Source organism: Amblyomma maculatum, chromosome 11, assembly GCF_055883805.1.
Source record: "Amblyomma maculatum isolate TAMU_Amacu chromosome 11, ASM5588380v1, whole genome shotgun sequence".
In the NCBI taxonomy this organism is placed as follows: domain Eukaryota; kingdom Metazoa; phylum Arthropoda; class Arachnida; order Ixodida; family Ixodidae; genus Amblyomma; species Amblyomma maculatum.
In genome coordinates, this window is record NC_139354.1 from 124,121,218 (window position 1) to 124,141,884 (window position 20,667).

At 43.2% G+C, this 20,667-nt stretch overlaps 1 protein-coding gene across 2 annotated transcripts in view; it reads right to left on the reverse strand.

Annotated features, from left to right (window-relative positions):
• The window catches only part of LOC146174891 (uncharacterized), a 134,595-nt gene that overhangs the window by 89,694 nt on the left and 24,234 nt on the right, over window positions 1–20,667 (reverse strand). Inside the window, exons 2-4 of one of the 2 annotated variants that reach the window (XM_084583241.1) lie at window positions 11,132–11,196; window positions 7,212–7,295; window positions 1,698–1,758 (exon numbers count right to left, since the gene is read on the reverse strand). In XM_084583241.1, coding sequence (XP_084439367.1) covers window positions 1,698–1,758; window positions 7,212–7,295; window positions 11,132–11,196 — 210 coding nt within the window. Of the gene's footprint in view, window positions 1–1,697; window positions 1,759–7,211; window positions 7,296–11,131; window positions 11,200–20,667 lie in introns of both variants that reach the window. The other variant, XM_084583240.1, reaches the window with a different exon arrangement.

Genomic DNA, 20,667 nt, shown 5'->3' on the forward strand with positions numbered 1-20,667 from the left:
GCGTTGACTCACAATGGAGGAAAAGAACTAAGAAACTAACTAGTAAGTATGCTAGTAACAAGGATGGAGAAATAAAGAGCATTAAGCAACACGTGAAAAACACAGAAGGTAAAAATTGGATAAATTCGACGGAAAAGAAACAGTGTGGAATCATACCGAAAGTGGAAAATGCAGATCAGGAAGGAAGATTTCTTTGATAACTCAAGAGGCAGTGCCCTACTTTTTGAAGCTAGATCAGGGTGCCTTAGAACACGCAGCTACAAAAAGAAATTTAAGAATGGAGATGACGCATGTGCTGTATGTGAAACTCCAGTGAAACAATTGCCCATATTATACTCAAATGTAATGGTATCCACCCGGAAGTTGGTACAGGCGCAATAACTGTTCCTGAAGCTCTGGGGTTTAGAGATAACAGTGGCCGGGTGAATAAACCGGCGGTGGAAACTAGCAAATTACGACTGGAAGATTGGTGGCTTAAAAGCAGAGAAGTGACATAATGTTAGTAATGTAGGAGCAAAATTTAATAAATAGAATGATGGTTTAGTTAACCATTCTAAATCAATAGTTAAGATATATGGAGAAAAAGGAGCATGATAGCTACTGCTACCACCCCGTTTCAAAGGGGACGCTTCTATATTCCATCCATCCATCGTGAGATATGCAGAATTTCAATACAAGGTTTCAAACTTTAGACATAGAAAAAACACTGTTTGGCTTTCGCTGCTTCCGAAATATGACCAATAAATAATGATTTGTACTAGTTCAATTTATCCTTGTTTTAAAAGAAACACAGTGATTAACATTGCTTCTTTGTTTCGATATCCACAGAAGGCGTTATTATATTGGGTATAGCATATTTAAAATAAAGCAGTGTGCAGCTTCTATCAACAAACGGAATTCACCCTCAGGTCTATGAGTACGACAATGTCCTTTATGGTTATATATAATGTTTTCCCGCTTGTCAAGCAGACAGACTTAAGAGGTAAACTTGATCAACGCCGCCTGCGAAATCATATCGCAGTTTATTCATTGCCTCCTGGGATTTATACCAGTTTTTGATGTCGATCCTTACGCTGTTTGTCCAGTAATAATTCTAATACCTGACCAGGACAGCTTCATTATCATTATTGATTTAAAGCTTGACTGGAAATACCATTTGCTGACCCTCATTTATTAGGTCGAACATATTATTAATACGTATTACTACCAATTATTTATTAGTTTCGGTTGGCCCTGCTGTAAAGAACAATTTTGAAACATTGTCGCGTATTAGAAAGAATACATTCGGTACGAATTGCGCAAGTCATTTTTAAGATTAGGTCAAACATCACTAAACTCACTCTGCACTATATATATATATATATATATATATATATAGCACGTTTTGAACTAATGCTCTTCTGCAGATCTTTGGAATCAAGTTCGGCATTGCTTAATAATCCAGCCGATCATTGTCATCCATTATTTAAACCAATGTCTAATTTTAATCTTTCTGAGTTATAGGAACTAGTAGCTGGCTCCTACAGTACCGACGTGATGACGAGGGACAGAAATATTCAGATGCAAATTTAATAAACTATCCCGCTGTAACCAACGGAATAAACTGCTATTGAGCCACTTTTGTGATTCTCAAATCATGCTCAACAAAGCTGATCCGCATTTTGTGTTTCAAGCTAGAGCTGATATATAATACGCACCTATTTCTTTAGAGCACTGTCCTCTTCGACACCGTCCAAAACCAAGCTTACTTCCGCCTATCTGAAATGATGAAACAATCAGGCGCAGGCAGTCAGAGACATTAATTTTTATCGAATTGGAAATATTGCGCAGTGTACTCTCAACGCAATTTAGCATAATGTTGCTGAGGAGATGCTCAATTTGCTGCAGTTTCGACTGCATATGTAGTGCGGTTTCTTCGGAACATGCAAAACAATATGAAAAGGGTGTTCTAAACGTTTGACGTACAAAGTTTCAAAAGGCGCCTATATTGTTTAGACGTAAAATTTACACATCTTATTTATATAATCTATTCAGAGATAATTCGTTTGCTGTTTTATATGTTCGCAAGCGTGAGATATACAATAAGTAGCCATCGAAATGAGTATGCCTAAGTTCTCGAACATTAGCATGTGTACTGTACTCTTCATGTGTCTCATTTTTTCTGTTTTCTTGAAAATTAAAGCCAAATTTTGTGAAAACTTTGTATTAAGGAAAACGAACACTATTTTGAGAGTTTTAAAGGCGCAGTTAAGCAATAAAGAATGCCATAGTTTACAGCGCAGGTATAATAACACCCCCTTAGGTTATTTTAAAAACACTTACTTATGCTTTTACTTCTCAAAGGCAGTTCGGTAATGCATAATGTCTGCTGACCAAGCGATAGAAAAGTTCCATAATTAATTAACCTAATTTAACAGCTTTTATATATTGTGAGAAAGCATTTGACTCAGTGAAAAACTGAGTGTCATGAAGGTGCCGCAGAATAAGGATTGAGATGATTCAGATGTTTAGGTACCTGAAGACAACTACACAGGATACGCATTGAGCCGTGTAATTTATTCGGAAAACAACAATTTACTCACAACAAAGCGTGCAAGGCAAGAAAGCACCACTACCTCAGCATGAGTAGCCGCTTATGTATTATGCGAAATAGTATTGCTACACCGCTCGAGAGGCGCAGTGACTTGACAAAAGATATAATATTTTTGAAGTCTCAGTATTCAAAGAAGCCAAGAGATGGCGCAGCGGTCTCACAGAAGAAAGAAATGCAAGACAGCTGGCGACTAATTAGGCTTAACTTGATCTATAGAGGAAAAGGAGATACAAACGTCATTAAATCATATAGACCGAAAACGATAATGTCAGTTTCTTACAGGCTTGTAATGCAGGGAATAAAACTAAAAATGCAGGCATGGATAGAAAGTAATAGTACACTGGGCGATGAACTGCAGAACAGGTTGAGGAGTAGTAGGTGCCTAGATTATAGCTTTTCCGCAATAACGCGATGCCTAGAAATAGCCACGGCTGAAAACTGGCTACTATATTTAGCCTTTCTTGACATAAATGGTGAATTCGGCAGCGTAAACAGGAAACTTATCTGGATCGTATTCGAATCGGAAGGCATCGGTAAAGAATAATTGATTTACTAAAGGAAATATACAGGGACAATAAAGTCTAGATTGCATAGGAGGGGTTTAGAAGTACGTCTAATGTCTAGGTATCAAAAAGACTAAGACAAGGATATCCGGTATTACCGCTGCTGCTCATGATTTATATACGAATATAGAAACGTGACTGCAAGGAAGCAACCTTACTTTAATTATCTCCTATAATCTAGGCGTAACGGACGTAGCACAAACGCTTCCGGGAGTAGTGTGCGCGGTTGAAATTATTCTAATGGCCAATAGCTAGGGCCATTTACAAACAATGGTTAATTTAGGTAAATACGAGGGAGATCCAGTAGGCTTTACCTTCAGCCCAGTCAAGTCGGGTCTGGTGGCATTAAACGATCTTAGTGATAACAAGTTTACAATACAAGGGAGTGATATACAAATTCTGGCAGACTATAAATATCGCAAGGAATGAGTAAGCTAAGAACAAGTAGAATAAAAAAAATCATTAACAGGCCACCACTGCGAAGAGGCGAATGGATGCTACAATAATGAAGCACAGGGAATTATCTGGTGCAACAGATATTAACGTTGACCCACTTATTTCCATCAACGATAGGGGAGTCGAGGCAAAATGCTGCTGTCGCAGCTTGACAAGTCCTTTCCCCCTACAAAGCAGAAGCAATACACGTCACACAACCCGACATACATTACTTCATATAAAAAAAAATGTAGATGTACTGTTTGTTCAAAAATTTTATTTACACACATAGAGATTCATCGTAATAAAGCTGTGTAAAATAAATTATTTTCCTTCCATCTGAAAAATAAAAGTGGATACAGGTCTCCAAGTTGAAGATAAAATGGTTATGCATCATTAAATAAGCAAACAATCAAGACTGTACATGCACTACAATGAACAAATATGAAGGACGAAGGAGAACACAAGAGTATTACTGCGAGCGAAGGCAACATTGTTGGATAGTGCTGATCTAACAAGATCTCACAGAAGTATGCATTAAAAAAATGAATCAGGGCGTTTTTGCCGCCTAAAATACTCTAAACACAAAAAAGCAAGCGAAGAACGATGAACTTCAGGAACAATGTTTTAAGTACTTTGGGATTAAGAAGAAGGATATTACGTTACCCTTTATGTATGTGTTAATTGTATCAGGAATTCGATATTTTAATATCTGGAATCTATAATTAGTTTGAAAAAAACACTTTCCGACATTCGATATTGCATGTAGAGTAACGTAATGAATCATTTGCGGTTGATTCGGCTACGCTTGTTAAAATATTGCATTTCGCTTTATGTTCCTTGATTTGTCCAAGGCAAAGGGGATAATTCTATATATTGTTACGAAGCGGCAAGCCGATGAAGACAGGAGACAGAACATGACCGATGACGATGGTAGATGACGTTTAATGAATGTTCGCGGGCCTAGCGCGAGCGCTCCTGCCCGCGCCACTGCCCGCTTATTCTTCCTTGTCGTCCGTAACATGACCCGGGGCCACCGAACGATCGTCCCGATCATGGACGAGGAAGTTAAGCGACGTTAATGATTTTATGGCATGATGATGGGCGTGTCTGGATGCTTGAAGAAGAAGAGGAAGAAGGAAGAATAGAACGGCTTGCCGGTACGATGTCTGATGCCTGGGTGATCCGCCTCCCTTGGAGCTGTCAACCATCCGTCACCCGAGTCCATGGGACCGATGGCTCGAGGTCACGTCGGGCAGCTTGGGCGGGGGTTGCGTGTTCGTGTCCATCGGTTCCTTCCGGTCATTCGGGTCCTTCATCTCAGTTCTGATCGGTATGTCTGTTCTCCTTGTCTTCAGGTCCGGGCTGGGGGCTGGGCGGTGGTAGTTGTTCAGGTCTGGGCTTGAAGGGCTGGGGCGAAGCTGCTCGGCGATGTCCCTGGGCCCTCGGTGATGGTCCCGGCTTGAAGATGGCGTCGATGCTCAAGGCGAGGATGGGGATGCCGTACGCCGCACATCCAAACAAATGTTACGAAGCGGCAAGCCGATGAAGACAGGAGACAGAACATGACCGATGACGATGGTAGATGACGTTTAAGGAATGTTCGCGGGCGTAGCGCGAGCGCTCCTGCCCGCGCCACTGCCCGCTTCTTCTTCCTTGTCGTCCGTAACAATATTACCAATACGTATTAGGCCAAGGGTTTGGATTACTGAGTTTATGTCAAGGTCATATTGAGAGTATGTAATAACTCTAATCATTCTTCATTGTATTCTGCTGAGTTTATTATTAATTTTAGTTTTGAGGTACCCCATAAAAGACAGCCGTATTGTAGATATGAGAAACGAATAGAGAATTATACAGGAAGAACGAGATGTCCTTATGGATGAAATTCCTGTGTCTATACAAAATGTAATGGAATGAAGCGAGCTTACTTGGGATATAGCCAATATGTCTGTCTCATAATATATGTTCTGTGATGGCCACTCCTAACGTTGCAAAATTGCCCACAAGTCTTATCGCTGTAGTAATAAATTAAGCATAACATTGGCTGGAACCCCTCGTATCTTAGTGCGGAAAACAATTGCTTTTGTTGTAGAAATACTAATTACCAAGCAGTCACCTTATTTAGTGCTGAGTCGGCTATTGTAAACACTTCAGTGCAGTTATCAGAAGAAAAGAACAGGCTGGTATCATCCGCGTAAATTTCGAACTTAGCTATTATCATCAAGACTAACGAGTACTTAAAGTAATGAAATACTTAAACTATTTGTAAAGGAATAATAGTACCAGTGCTTACCTTCATGAACATGATTCTGTGCTTAAGGACAGAAGTCCAGTGGGGGTTAGAAATAAATCAGATCTGTGGGAAGGTTAGCACTTGGAGCGCGTGGCTTAAACTACAAATGAAACAGTGCAGGGAGACATGGGCTGTGCATCTTTCGAGGCACGACAGGCTCAGAGCAAAATACTGTACGAAGAACGTCTCAGAAAAATGCGCAATACGTGGTCAGCTTAAGCATTTATACCGAAAGGGTATTGAATCACAGTGGCGAAAAAGGAGCAGAAACCAAACCAGTAAGTATGTAGGAAGGCAGGACGGAGACATAAAGAACATGAAATAACAGGTGAAGTGCACATAGGCTAAAAACTGGAATAATGCATTGGAAAGCAAGCCGACCTTAGACATATATAAAAATAAAAAAACTTGGATTAGGAAGGGAACCTTCTATGAGAACGCAAGCGGGAGCAACCTTCTCTTTGAAGCTAGATGACAATTTCTTAGAACCTGAAGCTACAAAAGGAAGCCTAATCAAGTAGATGGAGCTTATGACGTGTCCGGTAGACGCTCGAAACAAACAAACGTCTTATACTGGCGTGTGGCAGTATCCATCCAGAGGTCGATGCCAACATACTCTAGTTGAGGTCCCGAGGTAACAAAGGAAGCGTGAACGAATTGGCGGTAGAGATTAGCTGGAGACGTTTGGAAGATCAGTGGATGAAGAACGGGCAAGGGACGCATGGAAGCTTAATCAAAAATAAACTCGCGTGTTTAAATATAACTCGGGTTTAAAATTGAAGTCTTTAAAGTCGACTTGTTCTTTAAGTTAAAAACATAAAAGAGAAACGTCGAGCATTGTGATAAATCTCACAACCCAGTTTGACAGGAGACGCTCCTAAAATCTGCCCATCCGGCATCACCAGACGCAGCTTTCATTTTCACTCAACGACCTTCGTATTAAAAAGGTGTTTCTGAAGCAATTAGAATGAGTAAAGTAATTTATTCTTAATAATAGTCTAGTGGAAACCAACAACTCTTCAGGTTAGGCAGCGTTACTTTTAACAGATAAAGGAGGTTTATCTTGGATGAGGCAACATGTAATTTTGGAAAACATGCTACATATGGCTACGTCACTTCATGCGCATTCCAGGCTTCCAATTCTGCTTTCACGACTTTGAGTAAGTTGTGATGTAGAACTCACTATTTTAGCATCACTGACTACGGCCTTCATGTTTACCAAATCATAGCAGATGTATTTTGCTTTGTTTTGGCCGACCTGCCAAAAGGCCCAATTATAGCGTAGTGTTAGTGTACACCAGAATATAATACGAAAGACACTCACCCAACATTGCGTACCATCAGGGTATGGCATGAAAGAGGACATTCCACTTTGGCGACAAATATATTTGCAAGGAAACGCCCTGGACTGCAATAAAAAAGTTACAGCCGATTTGCATGGTTCAAATTAGAAGTAGCACTGCTTACCCCTACAATACCTTAAGCGGTGGTTATCACCGAGCAGTTTAGAGCCGAGGTCGCGGGAGAACCACGCGTACATGGCCGATTTCCTTGAAGGACAAGGAGCAATTAACGCTAGGAGAGAGAGTACGAATTTAAGGGTGTTCGAGCGGCGCGCGGCTACTCTGTCCCGGAGGAACGTGCGCCTCCAGAGCTTTGACCAGTGAAGGCCGCGACGACCGAAACTGTGATACGCGGCACTCTTATATTGGCTGCAGCTGTGAGACCGCTCCACCGTATCATTTGTTAAAACGCTTGACGTTGCACAACACCAATTAGACTCCCAGCTTCGCGACCATCTCTTTTCGCTTATAAAGCTCACGGGAAGAGAGAGAAAGAGATAGCAGACGTCGGAGCGCCACCGGCGCAATTCTTTATGCGATTAAAAGGGTTATCACTAAAAGACGTGTTAAAAACGGGTTTATAAGATAGGATTTCTTTAGTTCAGCTCCTGTGCCCACTCTTTGATCCCGCATCTCAGTAGCATCCCGCGGTGTCGCCGGCATAATGCGTCCTCTGCCGCGTGTCTTAGGTACTGTCCGATTAATTTCATCTAGGGTGGTTCTCAAATGGCACAAGGCAGAACCAAAACCACTGCTCGGATTTAGGAAGGGAACATTGGGAGATTGGGCGTTATATAAAAGCTAACAGGCGACCATGGTTGTGCGAGGAAAGCAAAGGAATGCACAAACTTGGCTGTCACAATAAAATACTCCGAGGGTGGCTGCAGTTGAAGGTGGAAGTAACGGGAATTGCTGAAGAATGCGCCTCGTGAGGGTTATGCCTCCAGAAACTGGAGTGTAATCACCGTAAACGCCGAAGGGGATGCCATGACCGCTTAGCTGCCCCACACAAAAAGGCAACAGTAAAATGCGGAAATGGGAGCAAACGGGAAAGCAGTGAGGCAGGAAGTGCAGGAGAGGGCACAGTGAAATGGCGTGAATCTAGAAGGATACGGCATTTAAGCTAATCGTTTTCAGTACAACTGCACATCGCCAAAGAAAAGAAGAAGGACGAACAGAGCGCTGACTGACAACTGTCCGGTTTCAGATTGCTACGGCGATGATTGTAGAAAACATTAAGCCCTTTCATCACGGTTGCTGGTCGTATTCCCCCAATGAACAAAAAGAGCTATTGCTATCGGCTTCATTCCATTCCGAAATTGTGGAGAGGAATCTTCAAACCATACTTAGAGCCTGCGCCTCCAAAATCATGGCATGACAGATAGTTTCAGGAATTGACAGGCTAGACTTGAGGCTGCCGGTATTTCTGGGTCGGTCGTTGTCGCTGTTGCCGAAAATTTCTTGACACATTTGACGCCCGGAACTGGCAAGGGGCAATAACACATCCGCCGGCTAAAGCAAGGCCTGGAGTGATGCGCTACGTGCACAAGATCTCATGGCTTCAAGAAGGTGGCAAACCGCTATACAATGTGCCGGTGGTCTTTTCAACCCCTCGGAAGCTTACCCAGAAGGTTCGACGCATAAGCGGTGAAAACAAAAGTCTGGGTGTAGAAACAGGCATGAAAACCGCTTCGCGGAATGCGCTACAGACGGAGGGCAAAACTTCCCTTGACGTGTGGCAGTTCACAGATTGGTTAGACAGCACGTTGCGTCAAAGACCGGCTCAGGGAACACTCAAGAAACCTAAGTAATAGGGAAGGTGCTAATCTTGTCGAGGACCGCACAACTTGCAAGGATTGTACACTCATGTTTTCTGGAGTGGGGATTATCAACAGAAGTAAATTAACAACTACTCGAGTAAAGATGGAGGCATATTATAGAGCTGGGTCGGAATGTGTTAGCGAAACTTTTCTTGTTTTGTATAAAGCAGAAAACACGTTGTTTTGCTAGTTCTGGCTATAAAGGTTTGATGTATTTCTTTTGTTTATTTTTTGTCTTTGCGCGGTGTACACCTGCGTTGGTCTGGGTGTATTCAAGCTGTATTTGCGCCCCTAAAAAAACTTGTTAGCGCTCTGGTCGTCCTACTCTTCCTTCTTTTCTTTGCCCGTGTGCCGTTGCACTGAAAGCTGTGAGCCTAACTCTATACTACCAACTAGGCGAACAGCTTACTCTACTGAAGGGATATGGTATAGTGGTGGTAGCAAGTATTGAGAGAGAAAACAACTAAAGACGCATATGTTACTCTGTGAACAAAACAGAAACGTGGAAGCGTTTACAGGATCTATTATCATAGCGTAAAACAAGTGCCTACTTCATATGAAGAGTTACTGTCATATGTCCTCGTAAAATTTCATTCCCCTCTTTCTCTTCTTGATCTTTCTTTTACGTCCTGCACTGCCCTGTACCAGCACCCATGACGTGTGGGAAGTCTACGTTTCTCACTCCACCACAGAACTTGTGACCACCCAGTAGTATATTTGTTATTGCCATTTTATTCCCTTTAAGCTAGTTTAAATTTATATTAGGAATCAGGACGTGGGCGCATAGCTTACTCTTCTCGTTTAAACTACGGTGGCGTGACTGATTTCGGCGTCCTTCGAGTTTTTCTCCTGAGTGCATTGTGACAAAATGAATTTCCCGTCTGCTGACTAATGATCTGTCCTGGAGATATATGTACCATTTGAAGCAAACCACTCGTCATTTCATGGCTAACTGCTTTTTCAGCATCGACTGGTGTCCTTGCAATGCCGGGGGGCAGGTTTCTCTTCCTCGACTGCCTTGAGCGCAGGCCTTTCTTCAAAGTGGCGCAGCAATGCCCCGTAATCGAATCTGGAGTGATATGTACCAGCCTTGCAAGACCGCTTTGATCTACACGAAACACCATTTCCAGTAGTTCCCGGAGTCAGCTTCCTAAGTAAGTTAATTGTTTTTCCACTGCAGGAATAACAATCTGCGATAGACATCCTTCTGTGCAAGTGACGTTAAAGCCTACATTCTATTTTCCCGTAAAACGGTCGTTTATCTAGCTTGCAAATATATGAGGATTCTTGCTTAGTAAAAACAAAAAGGCGCGAGGAGGTGGTGTGCCGACGCCCATTTTGATAAGAAAAAAAAAACTCAAATATTTTACTACAAGTTTCAAGATGTGCCTGCGATAAATCAGAGTGCATAATGTAACGTTCCATGTATAGAAAGACATGTAACAAAAAAATTTAAGTGCTGCATATTATAATCTAGTATACCTGACGAGATCTACTGAAATATCATACTAGAGTTTTGCGATTATTGGAATTTTTACTCACCTTTACTTTTGAGTCACAAAAGGGATTAAATTTCAACGTACGTATTAGTAGATAAATATGTTTCGTTCTTCCCCTTGTGTAAGCAGGCAGGGGATTTATATATAAGCATATTAACATCACTCACTGTTAAAAATCTGTTTTAATGTGATATGTTGGCTGCCTACGCAACAATAGGAACGCCATGTTTGAAGCTTGCATCTTGGGAGTTCCCCCTTACATATATAAAAGCCCCTTGTTATCCATTCCAACCGAATATAGTTTTCCTTGGGGCTGGTTTTATATTTTCGGACATGTTCTTCCTGTTATCAGCAAGAGGATAAAGTGCAAATGGGTAAAGACGCTCCACCATGAGAGAAATAGCAGTATCGTGTATGAACTGCTGGCAGTGCACTTCATTTCTGCAGGTAAAAGTTTTGCTGAACAATATACATTCTCCTGTTTCGTGCACTAGTAAAGCTGCTTTTAACTGTCTGTAAGCTCTTCGCTAGATATCAAACAGTAATAAATGAACTGAGTCTACGAATATATTATTGTGTTACCGGAATCCGTGTTCCTTCGCAAGTAGCTCTTGCGATGTTCCGTCCTTGCCGGACGCACATGATACCTGCTGAAGAGAGAAAGCGGTATTTTCAATTACCATGGTGCCGTTGCTGCAAAACACACGACAGCGGCTACAGCGGGTCGATATTTGCGAACTCTCTACAGTGTTATTTCTTTTACCCTCAAGGCATAAGGGCATTACAGATGGGAGTGGACTACATAAAAGCACGAAAACACAGCAATGACAAAGAAAACACAGTACAAGTATACGAATATTCGAAATCCAGAGGAAATGAGTGCAATACATTTTAATATAGTGAAAAGGCAAATATTCCAATGGGTACAAGCATAAAAACATTCAAAGGTTAACAATAGCTTTGCGAAATGATTTATAATCGGAGATACAAACAATAATAGGGGGAAAGTGATTCCAGCTTACACAAGTTCTGTCTATGAATAAATCATGAAACATTTTGTGTGACAAGAATGAATCCCAACTTAGTGGTGGTGATCAATGAGTGTCGATATGTAAGATTAGCAGTATTTTCTGGGGCAGCTTTTGGAAACAGCGCTAGGTATGATAGAAGTCCTATTAGAGGTACACGGTAGTATTGCAACCTGGCGTCCTTCAACTGCCACTTGCTACGCACAGTTTAATGAGCATCGAACATTTCGCCTTCATCGAAAATAGCCAGACTCAACGACACAAAACGGCTGTGCAGTGCCCTCCTCAGTATTAGAGTTCCTTAATGATTGAGCAACCACGGCGAGGCAAATGCTTGATGTTGTGCGGCATTAATACACTCATATTATTTCAGGAAGGGCACCCTTACGGAAGTCCCATATCTGCTCCAGATATGGAACATATGCAGCAGGATACAAATATATAAGGCAGCAAATAAAACCTTATCTGGGCAAATCAGATCAAAAATTAGGCCAGATAAGGTCATATATGTGCAAAATGTTGCCCTTATATGGCTAAGGTTTGGCCATAGCATGCAACATATAATCCATATCTGTATGGCTAAGGGGACCTTATATGGCTTGATCAGGGGCATATATGGTATCCTCGTGACCCTATGTGGCCTGATAAAGGGCATATATGGCGTCGTCATGACCTTATATAGACAGACCAGGGCCATATGCCTGGCGTCAACAGGACTTTATATAGCCTCATCGGGGCCTTAATTATGTAGGCGCAATAGTGCCTGTATATTAGCAATATATGGCCTTTGTCTATCTTCTGCAAATATTGAATATTCGCATCATGTGGTCGAGCTTCAATTTTTCTACACTCAGCATGGCCTGCATGCTTAATGTAAATTGCATCCAACTCAGAAAATAACTACGACTCCTAATATTTCAAATATTCTGCAGATTTCGCTGCACTATAATTATTATATCATAAGTGTTCCTTAACCCAGAAGGGCGCTGGATGGCTACATGCTTCTCTTTCCGGCTACCATCTTGCAGTTCCATTTAAAATGCGGCGGCAGTGCGGGGCACAAAAGCATGGTCGGTTAAGTTGAGCGATTCAAAATATCAAGAAAATGATGGCAGTTCAGCCCATACGGAAATACCATATCTGGACTTATAAAAAAAATCCAGATCAGGTATATCAGGAATTGGGCAGATATGGTATATTAGGACAAATCTGGACCAGATAGGGCATATCTGCCCAACTCTTGATTTTGAGTAGCAGATAAGGCATAGGGCAGGATAGGATAGGAAATATGTTAATTTCTCCAGGAAGGTCTTGTGCTAGTAGCAGAAGAGGTCCATCTTCCGTCTTCTCACAGGGTCGGTGCTCCTATTCCAGGGCTCCGCTGAGCTTCGCTGCTCGCTGGGCGTGCTGGATCAGACCTAGTTGGCAAATCAGATCGCCACTGGAGAGCCGGCCCTCCCACTGTTCCGCATCTGGTCTTTACAAAAGCTATCGTTATTTCTACATTGCCACGTGATGTGGTATAACGAAAGTTTGCTACCGCACCATGGGCAGGTGTCCCGATATTGTGATGGGCAAATTTTGCTTATGATATGCAGGTTAGTGAAAGTTCCTGTCTGCAGTCTTCGCCAGGACACTGCCTCTTGTTGTTTTAGATCCCCATGAGGCGGCGGATAGCGGATCCGTGCCCTCTTATAGTAGTTCAGAATGTCTGAGAACGTAGGGCCGACTCGCTCGGGTAGATCGTTCGATTGGGAGGAAGCTTCGCTTGTGCACCCTCGAGCTACCTCATCGGCGCGTTCGTTCCTCGCTATGTCGGTGTGTCCTGGCACAAAGTAGATGTTGTGTGTGACTTTTGATGGGACCGCGCTCTGGAGGAGCCTGAGTGCGGCGCCACCTATGCGGCCATTCATGTAGTTACGGCACGCTTCTCTCGAGTCTGTAAGAATGGTAAGGGACGTGTTGCTTCGATACCCGGCTACCACGCTAGAGCAACGGCCAGCTCCTCCCCTTCGGTTACCGTGCAATCCCTGACTGAGGCGCTAGCTAGTTCCTTTAGGTTGGAATCAATAGCTACCGTCACTGCACTGTTATGTGAGCTTCCTGTATGCGAAGCCGCGTCCGTGTATACCATTGATAATTTTGTAGCTATTTTTTCTTGTACATACTTCGCCCGGGCTGCCCTACGGGCCACATGCAATTTGGGGTCCAAGTTCCGGGGAAGGGAGCTAACCTTTAGCGTCTAGCGAACTGCATCCAGTATGCTCGCAGTACGATTCTCGATTGCCACAGTTCCACCTTGCTCCGGTCGCCTAAGAACCGAGCGCCCCGTAGGAGTCTGCTGGAGCCTGGCTATCTGTGTGACCAGTTGTGCTTCTTTGATCTCTTCGAAGGTGTTGTGAATGCCAAGAGCTAGTAGTTTTGCGTTGGAGGTGTTCATTGGTAGGTGCAAGGCGGTCTTGTAAGCTTTGCGGATGATGATATCTGCACTTTCTATTTCTCCTTTCTTGAGGTTGAAATACGGGAGGGCGTAGCCCACGCGACTGAGTACCAGGCTGTGAACCAGGTGCAGGATATCCCCCTCCGCTCCGCTTTTGCGACACACGCGTGATCATCCTGGCAACCTGAGTGGTCGATTGCTTGAGAAGGCCGAGCGTTTGGCCGCATCGCTGATTGCTCTGTAGCCACATTCCTAAGACTCGTATCTTGTCTCGTTCGAGAAGTAGCTTTCCTTCGAGGGAGACTTTGAGGGTCCTTTCTTTGTGTTCGCCTTTGTGAACTTGCAGGAGTTCGGATTTTTCTGTGGAGCAGGCGAGACCTCGTGCACGGACACATTCTTCCATGCAGGTAGCCGCTGCTTGCAGTAATTCTTCTTTCTGGCCGAGCGACCCGGAGGTAATCCAGACAGTGAAGTCGTCAGCGTACATGGCGTGCTATATCCCTACTGAAAAACCAAAAGTTATAAGGGGCAATAACCTCATAAAATCTCATTTATTCGCATAGAGTCTCATACGGTGGACATTATTATCATAAAATATCGTACATAATTTATGATAATGTACAAGAAACTATGAGAACTTATGCAATTATATGCGACTTGTACGTGATTTCTTATGTGAATTGAGTGAGATTGTGTGAGAAAATGTGAGGTTATTGCCCCTTACAGTTTTTTCAGTAGGGATGCCTTCGATCTTCTCAAGTTGTCTAGCTAGTCCGATGATAGCCATGTTGAAAAGTAGTGGTGAGATGACGGACCCTATAGGTGTGCCTTTGTTGGGGTTCGACAATTTATCGCTTCGAAGGTCTCCGAGCCCAACCGTTGCAGTTCGGTTGGAAAGGCCTTCACATAGCTGTGAATCTTCTCGCCACAGTGGAGGTTGTCGAGTCCTTCCATTACAGCCGCGTCGGTAACGTTGTCAAAGGCCCCTTTAATATCTAGGGCCATGACCGCGTTCTCGCCTACGCTCGGGACATTGGTGAGGACTTCCTCATTGAGTTGTATGAGGACGTCCTGGGTGGAGGGGTGATCTCGGAAGCAGAACATGCTGTGGGGGTACAGGTCTTCGTCCTCCATGTAAATTTGTAGCCTCCGAGCAACAAGCTCGTAGAGCTTGCCTAGGCAGGAGGTGAGTGAGATAGGTCGGAGGTTTTCGATCTGGAGTTTCTTACCCGGTTTTGGGATCATTACGACCTCTGCATGCTTCCACTTTTCAGGAACCGTTCCTGCGGCTCAGTGCCCGTTGAGGAAGGTGGTCAATTGGTCGACCGCACCGTCGCTGAGGTTGCGTATCAGTGCATTATGGATCTTGTCTGCACCCGCCGCAGTGTTGCGCGTGCATACCTTTATGGCAGCAAACAATTCTTCCCCCCTGGTGATCGGCCTGTCCAGGTGGAGGTGGGTGTTCGGTCTTCCCCGGTATGGTTTCGCGTATGCTGCAAGCAATGTCGTGCCGTAGCATTTCTCTTTTACTTTATCTAACAGTTCCTCCTTCGTACCCTCGAAGGTGTGGATGAGTATGCGGATAGCTTTCCCGCTTTCGGCCCTGGTTTGGATAGCGTCGAGGGGAGTCTTGAGTATACGCCGCGTTTTGGCCGTGCTTAGGGTGCCGTCCAGCGAGCTAGTGAACTGCTGACAGCTCTGCCTGGCCAGTTGGGCTGCGTACTCCTCCGCTATCGTGGTGACTTCTGCAATCTTCAGCTTGAGTTTCCTGTTAAAGCGCAGCTTCTTCCAGCGCTTGGTGCGCCCTCGGCGTGTCTCCCATAGCCAAGGTCACGGCCAAATCTACACCATTGTGTAGAAACTGCAAGCAGATCGCACCCTCGTGTGACGCCTCATCTTCAATCCCAATCACCAAAACAGTGAGCGTGAGACTTCTTGTCGGGAACTTAGCACTTGCCAGCCTCAGGATATTGTTCACATTATTATTTTCATAGAATTTTTTTTTCCAATCAGTGAATTGGATGGTATTTGCCAGTATGTGATACTTTTCTGCACATTTTGTTGCTAATTTGTCTTTCGCTCCAGCAATTTTGACAAATTTCAGTGGGTGGATAGGTTCCTTTATTGTTTATTATTATTATTATTATTATTATTATTATTATTATTATTTGCACTACCTAAGTTGCTTCATGCTTGATTTGGTTTAGGGGCAGAGCTTTAGCTATCATGACAAATGCCATCGCACATGTTTTTTCTTTGTTTTCTCTCTTAATTTCAAAAGCAACCACGAGTTAGGCAAGTTCGTTCATTTTGCACTGCAGTCTCTGCTTAATGTAACACCAGTACTTCCTGACAGCCTATATGTACTTTGCTAAGATTTAGGTATTATCAGCAGTCTCAGCAGTGTGGGGTTTATCGCCTTATGGTTTAGCGGTACCTTTTGCGGGTATCGACAAACCTTTAAATTCGATTTCAATAGTCTAGTTCGATTAATAGCCGTTCTCTATTTATTTTCTTTAGCTTCGCATGTAAACCACCTCAAACTAAAAGCATTCACTGGTTAAAGCTCTGTGTGTAAAAGAGTAGAATAAAAATGTTATATCTAATTTAATAGGTTAGTGTCTTTCACCTTAGCTTCTCGTGTAGGCAGGTAGGTACATTATTCTGTTCAGATACCTCATTAGTTTGTTATAGTATCGCACGTAATTGAGGAGAATCTCAATATTTACTAACGGATGAGCATGTCTTTGACCCTCGGTATACCGACGTAATTCAGGCACGTCTTTGAGCGATTCCATATAGGCATAGAGAAAAGAAAACCTGTGGTTTTAGAGCTGTTTTCCTGTAAGGTTTGAAATAAAAGGGGAAATTCAGGTTTTCTTGGAAAACTTGATTGAGCGAGCGGGAAGTTTAAATGGAATACTGGAATTGTCTTGTGTGTGTTGTAATAAAGTGTTATGTTGATCTCCAGATCTATAGATCTATAGTTGAAAACCTAAATGCCATGCGGGCTAGATCTTTAAATCAGGAATTGGGTAGATAAGGCATATCTGACAAGACACGATATGCCTTATCTGGTACTCGAAATCAGGAATTGGGCAGATCAGGCATATATAAACAGATATGCCTTATCTGGTACTCGAAATCAGGAATTGGGCAGGTAAAGCTTATACAACCAGAGATGTCTTTTCTGGTGCTCTAAATCAGGAATTGAGCAGATATGGCTTATCTCGCCCATATCTGTCCTAGTATACAATATCTGCCCAATTCCTGATATACCTGGTCTGTATTTTTTTCATAAGTCCAGATATGGCACTGCCGTAAGGGCAGGTATTTTCATGCCATCGGTAGGTAGCTGACCGCTAACAGGAGGCTGGCAAGCGTACCAATTTATTTGTTGTCTTACCAGACTAACGCAGTTTCGATGTATTTGGCTCTGTGTTATGACCATACAGCTCAACGAAGATGGCTGTAACTACTTATCTACTGCTCGTAAGCACCAGTGCTAAACATCAGCGCAAACTCTGGCGAGACATACCGCTCACATTTTATCTAGCTAATCAAAGGTGTTTAGAGTAATATTTGATCGCAATCATATTTGAAGGTGTTGAAAAAAGTTTTTAATTCACAAGTTGTGTCAACTAAACGCAAATAAGATTTTGAAATCACATAGTGACATACATATCTCAAACCGGACCAAGGTTGTTAGAAGTAGTTTAACTAGCAAGCAACTTTTTAATGAAAAATTCATTTCATTGTTATTCTTGGCATTGTCAATATTCTAACACCCAATGGTACCTGCTAAAGTGACGGCTACTGGGACTGTCGGAAATAACGCTAGGTAAAAGAAATTGCCGGCATCAATGTTTAAATACAGGCCTTTTGGGCGCCGAATTCGCACGCATGCATAGGCAAAGAAAACTGGCTGAGTCGACTTGTGAGAGAGGTACCTATTCAAATCCGTTATGCGCAACGAAGACGCTAACAAGAAAGGACACCACGTGCGCACGCTACCAAATATTTATTTACCGGAAGAGGGGCATATTTATACATTCAGCTCAAGCATAAGACTCATTTGAATTGCTCAGAACCGAAAAGGAGGAAGGCAAGCGGCAACATCGGGAGAACCAATAAGCGACCTTTGACTCCTGAAGATAAACTTATACTTTCTGATAAGATAAATAAGAAATGAAAAAAAGGCTATCTCTCAGCAGAAACTGTGTCAAATAATCATAACAATAGCAGAGTCAAACATAATAAGCAAGAGCAGTACGAAACCTAAAGCCAAAAATAAATGAAAAGCAAAAAACAACAAAAGACAATCGTAGAAAGCAGAAACAAACATGTGAAGCAAAAGCAGTCAGAAACTGAAAAAAAAATAGTAAGAAAGGTAAAAGGACAAAACTTATAGCAAAGTTATTAACCCGCATAAACAAACAACAGATGGCTGCTAGAAATAGAAGGCTCAAAATTCGAACGGCGCATAAAGTCAAAAAACCTATCAAGAAAAAAACATTCATTTCTACGGAGGGATAGAGAAGAGTCGCTAACACAAGTGCTTTCCTTCTTTTTGATTATGAAAGCTTCAAGAATTTCGAGTGCCACCTGATCACGACTCCTACCCAGAAACCTTACTCCGTTAAACATTGGCTCACACTTGAAATTTTTACAGTGGGTTGGCAAATTCAACACGCCTCCGATTTATAACGATTTCCCATGCTCCTCTGCCCTGTCGAATGCAGCGACCCGTATCGCCTATATAAACTCCTCCACAAGTCAATAAGATTTGTACACCACTCCGACGGTACAGGAAAAAAATGCTTGCCATGCCTATTTTCGCACAGGGCTTTCTTCTTCTGGCCGATCCGCGAGCATAATCTGCTCAGCTTTTTGAACGCAGATAAAGCGACAGGTACGTCGTACCGGCCGACAACCTTCTTCAAGCTGTGAGCCACTCAGTAAATATAGGGGTCCACTTGGGGCAAGAAAGAGCTGGCAAGAATGACCACTAAAGGAGGGAAGAATATGACTTTCCCAGGAAACAAGGAACCAAGGAAATACTACTAGGCGTGCCGAGCAAAGCGGGACTATTCCTGTTGTGAGGCATTAGGATGTTCACTCAATTATCTGACCCCCAGCAGTCCGCGTCCTTCGGGCATTTCCTATGAATAGATTCGATATCAGGGGACAACAAAAAACGAGTGAGAAAAACGCTCATATCGACGTCATGTCACGGCTGCTAGCTTTAATCAAAAAGAGTCAATTTAAAGGTGTATTTTACCGTTCCGAGAAAGGGAAGGGGGTGGCAGCATGCGAGTATTTGTTTAACCTAAGGCTTTGACTACGCACGTGCCATGACAGGATCAGGGGGTTATGCTACAGCACCACAACTGCTGCGTATAGTCCTTTGTGGTTGTGTGTGCTGCATTACAATATGTATGCATTACACTTAAAATAGAGATCTCATGAACTTCAGGTTCCTTGCCACTATCTCCACGTGTGGACGCAAGGAAAGCCATTTTTTCATATATTCTGCGTGCGCTGTGTGACCGACATTGTGATGGCGGGCAACGGTCACGCGTATACAGCAGTGCAGAGAGGGCCGGTAGACAGGTGACTCGATGGTGACGAAGAAACGAAGCAACCGCGCGTTCTTGCATAGCTTGCGACCCCTTGCAGAGGTTTTATCGTATATAGCAGCGGCTGCACCAGGGAATGACAAAGGACCCTGCAACGACCGATGTCTTCCATCAATACGGCGGGCTGCCTCACCTTTGCAAAAGAACAAGCTTCTCTGAACAGGAGCGGAGCAGCAGGCAAAAAGGGCACCGAGAGGAGGGAGGAAGACGATGGTTCTTGCGGTAGGAAGAAAAGCAGACGTTTTTCCGTCTGCTGTGCTGTACTGGTGCTTTTCTCATGTGCCAGCTTGGCCGTTCTCTCCGATGAGGCTGTTATACGTTGGGTTGGGATTGCTCAGCACTTGGTACTGGACCTGAAAATATGGTTAATGTTCCCACAGGTCTTGGACAATATCTCTAGCCTCCCGGGCGGCAGGGGGATCCTGGTTCACCGGTGTGCCAGCCAAAAGCTTTGATTTGTGCTGTTTTGCCAGTAATGGAGGAAGCGTGATACCGGTGGCATTTGTACAAACTGAAGATGAAAACTTGAAACTAAAAAAAAAAAAAACAGAAATAATCCAGCAGCAGCTAAATAGTCTCAGCAGCCCCTACCTGAAAACTTTGAGATGTGCAATTTAGCAGGGAGGGGCATTCTCAGCAAGGTCTCAGATGTACAATGTTTACCAGATTGCCTTCGATGCTCTTCGTGTCCATCATTACCAGTGAATCTTTTTATCCCTGAGCAGCTTGCCTCTTGAAAAGGTATTACGCACCATGAATTCATCGTATTTATTCAGCAAATGCTTGGGGATTTCAACGATGATGGAGTAGCCTTCACATCTCCGTTCCAATGAAGCAGAGATGCTGGTGGCTGTAGGGTGCCGACAAAATTTGTGATTGCCACATTTAGAGGAGCTAACGGCCAGCAGAGGTGAATGTGAGGCTCATTGTAAACCGCGTAATCCCTTTCATCCTGCTCATTTGCATTGCAAATACCTGCTTTGATTTTGGGCAAGGAAGGAAGGCATACCA